This window comes from Alnus glutinosa, chromosome 1 (assembly GCF_958979055.1).
Source record: "Alnus glutinosa chromosome 1, dhAlnGlut1.1, whole genome shotgun sequence".
NCBI classification, from domain to species: domain Eukaryota; kingdom Viridiplantae; phylum Streptophyta; class Magnoliopsida; order Fagales; family Betulaceae; genus Alnus; species Alnus glutinosa.
In genome coordinates, this window is record NC_084886.1 from 39,982,269 (window position 1) to 39,992,401 (window position 10,133).

General features: G+C 37.0%; 1 protein-coding gene across 1 annotated transcript; it reads left to right on the forward strand.

Moving 5' to 3' along the window:
* The first annotated feature begins 2,296 nt into the window (after nt 1–2,296).
* Nucleotides 2,297–3,015, forward strand: LOC133860042 (uncharacterized). Its single transcript, XM_062295679.1, has 2 exons — nt 2,297–2,732; nt 2,981–3,015. The coding sequence occupies exons 1-2, from the start codon at nt 2,297–2,299 to the stop codon at nt 3,013–3,015; spliced, it is 471 nt and encodes a 156-aa protein (XP_062151663.1).
* Nucleotides 3,016–10,133: the final 7,118 nt, after the last annotated feature.

The window sequence follows — 10,133 nt, forward strand, 5'->3', positions numbered from 1 at the left end:
GCAACAATTGCAGCCACCGTTGTATGCGACATGAAGATGACAGTCACTATATCGTCAAACTGCATGTTATTGAACAAAAATTATGTAAAATGTTATAATGGTGGAAACATTAACATAGATGTCGAATAACCCAAGTTTAGTTGTTCAAGATTCTCACCCATCCAGAGCTGGTGCGAACGAGCCCAGACCTTAAACTAGAATCAAACTCCACAAAACTACAATAAAGGGTGCAGATTAGCCATACCCGTGGGCAGATATACAACACCACGTGTTGGTAATATTGCAAGAAATTACATATGTGTCCCTTAGACACATTTAATTCATTGTAACGGTTGGAATTTAAATAATTATCATAACGGTAATTATTTAATTTATTGTAACGGTTGGAATTTAAATAATTATCATAACGGTAATTATTTAATATAAGGATTGAATATGATTTATTCCACATTAAGTTATATGAAATCGTAACGGTTTAAAACGGTTTTTATATTAAATTTTTTGATTTATTCTCCTTGATGGGAGGAGAATAATCAACTATCTATTGATGATGAGGGTCCCTAGCCTACCTATATATAGAGCCCTGTGTATCCATCTATTGGCACACTCATAGGCATAGGCCAGAAGAACTCTCTGAATTTTGTTTTTACAGATTTTGGTGTTGTAGAAAACTTCTTCGTTCTTCGTTCTTCGTTCTTCATCAAGCTTGAACAAAATATGGTTGGAGGTATTTATAATTCCGCTGCTTATTATTTTATAGCATTTTATTTATATATTATGCTTACATGTGGTATCAGAGCCAGCCTCTATGCCAATTTGTTCAGCTTTTAGTTTTGGTAATTCTTTATTAGTTGAATTGTGCAAATTTCTGTGTATCTGTTTATTGATAATTTCACATATTGTTTTGGGAATTTTACATATGTGTGAAAATCTCGTAATAATTGCACATCGTAAAACATGAACACTGTAAAGCATGAAAGCATAGATATGAATATTTTTATTGAGAAACTTGCTACACTAACATGTGGGTATTTGGGTAGGGTTTAAAACCCATACAGTTTTTGGGTTATAAAGTGGGCCGACCCGAATGGGTCAGCCCAATGAGGTTATCTGACCCAGCCCTAAAAGCCCAAACCATTTATAGTAGCCCATCAAGAATTTAAAAAAAAAAAAAAAAAAAAAAAAAAAAAAAAAAAAAATTGGGTTATTGTGGGGTTTAGAACTTGGGTTTCCAAGTGTAAAGGGCCTAAGGCCACTTACTAAACCATTAGGTCATGATATTTATTATGCTATCATGTCATAAATTTATTTTGTTATGTTTATATGTTCAATATTAAAATTATTGTTTCTTTAATACTTGAACTTAGGAATATAATTAATTTTAACTATATTGTTTAAATATAATTTGTTTGATGCCTAGACCTAAGAATAATTAACAATACCATACATGCTGGCGTGTTTACAGTAATATCCGAGAATGCAATGTCTAGAAAAGTTCTGCCTAAGGAAAGTCTTGGGATTTAAGTGTGTCCGTTGTGACCCCCCTCACTTTCCTGGGAACTCACCTGGTTGCACCTTGGAAAATTATTGTTTACCCTATTTAGGTATTGGTTTGTTATATTCTTAGGACTTTTGTGAGCATCTATACAGTTAATAGATGTTAATGAAGTAGTAATTATTATAATATTTTTGAGAGAGCCACAGCATCCCAATTTTAGAATAATAATTACATCAAGGTTATACAAATGAACTTCATATAGAAAAATTAACATCGATTATGTAATTAATTCATAAACTTAATTGCTAATCCCCACAGGGAAGTTTTTATTTTTATGATTTAATTAGAATAAGATAATAAATTTAATGTTAAAAATAAAATTTCTCTTAGGCCCACAGGTACGGAGAATTTTATTTATTAATATTTAAATTTATTAGTCTTATTAATAAAGGGTAAATTTCATGCGTGATGCAACCTTTGCCCACAGGTAGGTTGAAATTTACTATTTACTATTAAATTAGCATTGGTTAATTCAAAATAAAGTTTCATAGCATTAAAATTTTTTCCTTGATTATTGCAGCTATTTCTACTACTGCTATTCTAGAAAGTACTGTTCCAATGCTTAATGGGAACAATTTTTCTGAGTGGAAAGAAAATTTACTTTTCTATTTGGGGTGCTTAGAACTTGATTTGGCGCTCCGTGAGGACGAACCACCTGCCCTCATGGATACTAGTACGCCATTAGAAGTTACGAAGCATGAGAGGTAGGAGCGATCTAATCGCCTAAGTCTCATGTTTATGAAGTCTCACGTAACTAAGGGCATTAGGGATTCTATCCCTGAATGCAAAAAGGCAACAGAGTTCATGCGGGCTGTTGAGGAACAATTTGTAAGTTCCGATAAGGCATTATCAAGCACCCTAATGAAGAAACTCTCAAGCAAAACCTTTGACAGATCCAGAAGTGTGCGAGAGCACATTATGGAAATGAGGGACATGGCAGCTCAATTGAAGTCCCTAGAGATTGATATTTCTGATTCCTTCTTAGTTCATTTCATCTTGAACTCACTCCCGACTGAGTACTCTCCTTTTAAGATGTCCTATAACACATATAAGGATAAATGGTCAGTAAATGAACTTCTGACTATGTGTGTTCAGGAGGAGGAAAGGCTAAAGCAGGAGAAACCACAGAGTGTTCACTTTGTGGCTACTCATGATAAGGGAAAGAGTAAAAGAGGCAAAAGTGCCCCGCATCTCAAGAAAGATAACAAGTTGTCAATCAAGAAAAATGACAATAAGGATACTTGTTTCTTCTGCAAGAAAGGGGGGCATATGAAGAAGGATTGCCAAAAGTACAAAAGATGGCTTGAAAAGAAAGGTAATATCATATCTCTAGTATGTCATGAATCTTTTTTTGTTGAGACTCCTTGTAATACATGGTGGATTGATTCTGGTTCTACAATCCATATTGTTAATACAATGCAGGGTTTTCTCAACACAAGGAAACCGGCAAGCAATGAGCAACGGGTCTATTCCGGAAATAAGTTGTTTTCTCATGTGGAAGCGGTCGGGACATTTAGATTAATTTTGAAAACTGGTTATATTTTAGATTTGGAAAATGTATTTTTTATTCCATGTTTCTCTAGAAACTTAATTTCGGTTTCTAAACTGGATGTTATTGGTTTTAGTTTTTGGTTTATAAACTCTACCTTTAGTATTTTTAAAGGTGAAAATTTTATTGGTGGTGGAACCAAAATTGATGGTTTATTCAAAATTGATCTAGATCCCGACTTTGAAAACAATCATTTATCATTGCATTCTAGTGTTGGCATAAAGAGGAGCCTTGTGAATGAAAACTCCGCTTTGTTATGGCACAGGAGATTGGGACATATCTCCATAGAGAGAATCAAAAGATTAGTAAATGATGGAGTCTTAAAAACTCTTGATTTTACTGATTTTGGTACTTGTGTGGATTGCATAAAGGGAAAGCAAACCAACGAGACCACTAAAGGTGCCAGAAGGAGTTCTGAGATTCTTGAAATCATACATACAGATATCTGTGGACCTTTTCCTACTCCCTGCCTAAATGGTCAAAGATATTTTATATCTTTTATTGATGACCATACACGGTACATGTATCTCTACTTTCTAAATGATAAGGCTGAAGCACTCAATGCTTTCAAGACCTATAAGGTAGAAGTAGAGAAACAAAAGGACAAGAAAATCAAGATCGTGAGATCTGATAGAGGCGGAGAGTACTATGGAAGGTACACAGAAAAGGGACAAATGATAGGTCCATTTGCGCAATTTCTTGAAGAAGAAGGCATTGTTACTCAATACACAATGCCTGGCACACCACAACAAAATGGTGTTGCAGAAAGAAGAAATCGCACACTTATGGACATGGTAAGGAGCATGCTCAGTAATTCTGAGTTACCTTTATTTCTATGGAGTGAAGCCTTAAAAACTGCTGTGTATGTATTAAACCGGGTACCATCTAAGGCTGTTGATAAGCGTTGAATGTTTAAATTCAAAGCCCCTTAATTTACATATGTTAAACCCTAGTTTGTGTTGTTAAATAACGTGTTAGTATGTTTTAGTGTTTCATCTCTTTTTTAGGTCTTAATTGAAAAACAAGAAAAAATCAACAAGTGAAGCCTAATGAAGATATGTGAAGATCAAGTGTTCCTGCCTAGAAGAGAAAAATCGATCAAGTATATTCGATCGATCGACATTTCCTTGAGAAAATAAATCGATCGATCTACATTCGATCGATCGAAATCTCCAAGGCAAAAGAAGTCGATCGATCGACTTGGGATATTTCAGAAAGATCTGCAGATGTCGGCAGCTTTTTGTGTGGCTCAAATTCATCCTCAAGTTGTGCGGTTCTAATCAAAAGTTGTCACCATCATTTTGTGCGGTTGAGAGTGATTGTTTGAGCTTGGTTTTTCGTACCAATTCCTCCATAAATAGAGGATGGACGTGTGGGTTAATAATATAGTTAGTTTAATTGATAAATTGTATTTTGAGCTTTTGTGCATTGGAGTGATGCACTCTTTTCTTCATGTTTTCCAGAGAGCTAGTTTCAAGGTATGTTTATGCTGTAATTTAGTCTAAACTCGTTTTTATAGTAAAGTGAAGTTGGAGTTGAATTATTCAAGTGTTCTTTATAATTTCCTTATATTTCCAGCACTTCTTTCTTCTTCTTCCTTTTGTTTTTGTGTTATTTTATGTTGAAAACAATTCTGGAATCCTTAGATTCCAGAGCCCATAGCTTGTTCTTTAATGTTCTACTTAGAATTTCTTTTCTTTAAAGCTTGTTTTTGAGTATCTTTTTAGTTGTTAAAGTAGATTCAATAATTAAAGTTAGTAGTTTTTACATCTTATTAGTGTGGGTTGTAATTTTTATATCCTCTAGAGTAATGGGTTCTTCTTCTTCTATAAGAGAATTCCATAACTCCATGAGTAGCTAATTTAGTTGTAGGGTGTTGATGAACTCTCTCTAAGGGCCATGGGGTAGATTGTGTTGTTCTTGGATTTCTATACAAGTGTAATGATTACATAACCTAAGGATGGTTGTGTAATGGTGCTCATGACATAATTTATGTGAATTTGATAAACTCATGCTAGGGAACACATATCTCTCCACACTCTTTCTAGTTTAATTATTGCTTAAAGGTTTTTCCATTCTAGTGTAAGTTTAGGTGGAGATTATGTGTTGAACTAAGATGATTTATGCTTTTTCCATGAATGTGTATGCTTATTAATAGACCTTATAATCCATACTAGGAAGCATGAATCATTCAACCCTAGATTTGAGTTGAATGACTTGTGTATGAATAGATGGTTTATCATTGTCTTTAACTAAAGTAATTTCATATTGAGGTCGTCGTGTGATTGACAATCATTACGCGCTCGTATTGCATTTGTGAAAGAAATCCGAGAGGAATACAATATACCATATGCTTAAGGATTGAGTGAAATCAATGCCCTACACTTTCCTTATTCTTAGACTTTTCATTTTTACTTGTTTAGCTTAGTGTTAGAACAAAACAAATCATCTTTTTCATAATTAAATTAGGTAACGTTTTAGGTACTTCATAAATTGAACAACCTTCCAATCCTTGTGGTACGATACCCTCCCTAGTACTATACTACAAAGTCCCGTACTATTGCGAGTGATTAAAAATATTAAAATCCACGTAGTTGTGAAAACCAATTAAGTGTAAAACCAAATTCCTATTTTTAAATCATCGGTTGGATCGCTACCAATTTTTGGCGCCGTTGCCGGGGATTGCAAACGGTTGTTTGTGAAGTGTTTAGGATTTTATCTAGTTTAATTCTGTTCATATTGTATATTCTGTGCATAAGCGGTTTAGGTTCTGTTTTAAACTGTTTTTGGGTTTAGACACTGCTTTGGTTCTGTTTCTGCAGAATTCGGTTTTCTGCAGAAGTACAATCGATCGATCTTTTTTTAAAACCAAAAAAAAATCGATCGATCTATTTTTAAAACCAAAAAAATCGATCGATCGATCGACCTATCTCAGTGACATCTCAACAGCTGTTTTCAAGGCAGAAACTAATTTTCTTTTCTATTTTTGTCAATATTTCATGTTTTTTGTACAAATATCACTCTTTTAGAATTCGGTAGAGTTTGTTCTTTTGCAGAGAGAATTCGATCGTGCGATACTTAATTCGATCGATCGAAAAATCGATCGATCCATTTTGAAGTAGATCGAGCGACTTTGGTGGAGCAACAGAAACTACTGCATCAACTGGAACTCTGCTGAAACCAGTATTTTTTCTAAGTCTTGGTCTTGTATATATTGTTTCATTTTTGTTAGTTTATGTTCGGTCGACGGTCGCTATTATTGCCTATTATTCCATACGACCTAGACCTAGAGCGGATTCCTAGACGTCGTAGATCCGAACAGAACTCACGTCGAAAAGCCCGCTCGAAAACACCTATGGCTGAAGAACAAAAGCCCGTGTTGTTGAGGGATCATTATGTTCCCACTACATACACCCCTTCTTCAAGCCTTCAGCTGCCGGACATTACGGCAGCTCATTATGAAATTAAGCCCAGCATTATTCAAATGCTCCTATCTTTTTATGGGCTTGATAACGAGGACCCCTATAAGCATCTTGATGAATTCCTTGAGATCTGTTTAACTATGAGATTACAGAACATTTCTGAAGATGCTTTGCGTATGCGTTTGTTTCCATTTTCTTTAAAAGATAGAGCGAAATATTGGTTGAATTCCCTAGAGACTAACTCTATCACTTCTTGGGCTCAGATGCAACACGAGTTCCTTAAGAAGTACTTTACCATAGGGAAAACAAACCAAATACTGAAAGCCATAACCGGTTTTTCACAAATAGAGGGGGAACCTTTTCATGAAACTTGGGATAGGATGAAGGACCTTCTACGGAGGTGTCCACATCATGCTGTTCCCAAGTGGCAACTTATTCAGTGTTTCTATGATGGCTTGACAGAGCCTCATAGACAAATGGTAGATGCCTCCTGTGGGGGTACGTTTATGCTTAAAAGTGAAGATGATGCATGGATTCTGTTTGAAAACTTAGTTGAAAATTCTTTACACCATTCATCATCTGGTCGTAGGGCACCTGCGTCTAAGAACCAAAGAAGTGAGACAATTTTCGGAGTAAGCCATTCCTTAGATGTGACTACTAAGGTAGATGCCTTATCAAGGAAATTAGATCAGATTATGGCTGCTGGTTTTGCACCTACAACTGTTTCTCACATTCCACCTCCACAGGAAGTTTGCTCATTTTGCTCTAATCCATCGTATCAGGCGAAAGATTGCTCCGTCATAGGACAATTCTCTGAAGTTCAGCATGAGCAAGTAAATGCAGCCATCTCCAGACCGGTTAATGATCCATATTCTCATTCATATAACCCGGGATGGTGAAATCATCCAAATTTCTCTTGGCGAGCTCCAGGGCATCAGGGACCGACTATAGGAGTGCATAATCAGGCACACCCTTTGCCTCCTAATCAATCCTATAATCCCAATTATCGACCCCATCAGTATCAGTCAGCTGCTCCTCCTAGAAATTCTGCTTTTGAGGATAAGGTTTTAACTGCACTTGGTAACTTGGAAGCAAATACTCAATTGCTGAATTCTCATTCCCAATCGATTGCCAAGTTAGAAGGTCAAGTTGGACAGCTGGCAAATGCGTTTAATCAGAGAAAAGAAGGGAAACTTCCCTCCCAACCAATAGCCAACCCTAAGGGACAATACATGGTCGATGGGAGTGCTTCCGACAGCACCACCCATGAGCAAGTCCAAGCGGTTACAACCTTGAGGAGTGGAAGGACAGTCAATAATCAGGTCAGGCAGAAAGACACTGAAGAAGGTGAATCCCGATCAAATCCAAAGATACCCCTTGAGAATCCAAAAGATAAGTTGAAAACCACTCCTGAGATACCTTATGAGCCTAGAGCTCCATTCCCTGAACGTCTCAAGGAGCCTCCTAGTGCTGTGAAGCAAGGAGAAAGATATCAAGAAATGATGGATATTTTTAAAAAGGTAGAAGTTAATATACCATTTCTTGATGCTATCAGACAGATCCCACCTTATGCTAAGTTTTTAAAAGATTTGTGTACTCAAAAGCGTAAGATGAGGAAGCGTAGTCCAGAAAAAATTATTTTGACCGAGCAAGTAAGTTCTTTGATACAACATGCTGTAGCCCCCAAAGTTAAGGATCCGGGTGCTCCCACTATTTCTTGTATTATTGGAGACCATACCATTGACAAGGCACTTCTTGATTTAGGTGCAGGTGTTAATTTGTTACCTTACTCGGTCTATGAGCAATTAGGACTCGGAGAGTTGAAGCCCACGACGGTTATCTTACAACTTGCAGACAGATCCGTAAAGAAACCTCGTGGTATAATTGAAGATGTAATCATTAGAGTGGACAGGTTCTACTTCCCAGTGGATTTCATTGTTCTTGATACAGAACCTGTCCCAGACCCCGCAAGGTTTATCCCAGTCATCCTTGGACGCCCTTTCTTAGCTACGGCTAACGCTTGCATAAATTGCAGGACAGGAGAAATGGAGATAACCTTTGGGAACATGAAGGTAAAGTTGAACATTTTCAATGCTTTTCAGCATCCATCAGATATTAATGAGTGTTTCTTATTGGACATGATTGAAGAAACTGTTAAAGACACACTCCCCCACCTTTTGATTAAAGATCCATTGGAGGCTTGTCTATCTCACTTTGACTTTGAGGATTTTGATATTGAGCATTATGTTGGCGAAGTCAATTCATTACTTGATAATATGGCTGCAATAGACTTTCCTCCTTGGAAAGTACCAAAGGAGCCGTTACCTAGTACGTCAGGCATCCCTCCTATTCCTTCTCTGATCTCCCCACCAAAGCTTGAGCTTAAGCAGCTTCCTGCGACACTTAAGTATGCTTTCTTAGGTATAAATGATACTCTCCCAGTTATTATTGCATCTAACCTACAGGATGACCAAGAGAGTAATTTACTCGATGTTCTAAAGGAACACAAGGAAGCAATTGGTTGGAGTGTGGGAGACTTGAAAGGGATTGATCCCTCCATATGCATGCATCGTATTCATCTTAAGGATAATGTTAAGCCCTCCAGGGAGGCACAAAGGAGATTGAATCCTAATATGAAGGAAGTAGTCATGAAAGAGGTGGTGAAATTATTAGATGCGGGTATCATTTATCCCATCTCGGATAGTACATGGGTGAGTCCCATACAAGTGGTACCTAAAAAGTTTGGTATCACTGTGGTTGAGAGTTCTTCTGGTGACCTAATTCCTCAACGCATGACCACTGGATGGCATGTGTGTATCGATTATAGGAGACTCAACTCTACAACTAGGAAGGATCATTTTCCATTGCCATTTATTGATCAGATCCTAGAACGTCTTGCAAGCCAAAGTTATTATTGTTTCCTGGATGGTTATTCGGGATATAACCAAGTGGCCGTTGATCCCAAGGATCAAGAGAAAACAACTTTTACCTGTCCCTTTGGTACCTTTGCTTATAGACGCATGCCCTTTGGATTATGTAATGCACCTGCAACATTCCAAAGGTGTATGATGTCTATCTTTTCGGATATGGTAGAAAAATTTCTTGAAGTGTTCATGGATGATTTTTCCGTTTTTGGACCTACATTTGATGAATGTCTCCATAACCTTTCACTCGTTCTTCAACGATGCAAGGAGACAAATTTGATATTAAGTTGGGAGAAGAGCCATTTTATGGTTCAAGAAGGGATTGTTCTGGGACATATAGTGTCCAAAAGAGGTATAGAAGTAGACAAGGCAAAAGTGGAGTTGATTTCTAAACTTCCACCACCTACCACGGTTAGGCAAATACGCTCATTTCTCGGACATGCTGGCTTTTATCGTCGCTTCATCAAGGATTTTAGCAAAATTTCACGACCCTTGTGCAATCTTCTTGCCAAGGAAACTTCGTTCAACTTTGATGAAGCATGTTTAGATGCATTCGAGACACTTCGCTCTCTTCTATCCTCAGCTCCGATTATGAAGACTCCCAATTGGTCTCTCCCTTTTGAGATTATGTGTGATGCATCCGACTATGCATTGGGTGCTGTTTTAGGTCAACGTGTGGA

Bases quoted from the DNA above. Each gene is read 5' to 3' on its own strand.
- LOC133860042 (XM_062295679.1), top strand. From the start codon at position 2,297: ATGAAGTCTCACGTAACTAAGGGCATTAGGGATTCTATCCCTGAATGC. The intron at 2,733-2,980 runs GCAAAAGTGCCC...AATACAATGCAG, and splicing joins TAAGGGAAAGAGTAAAAGAG to GGTTTTCTCAACACAAGGAA.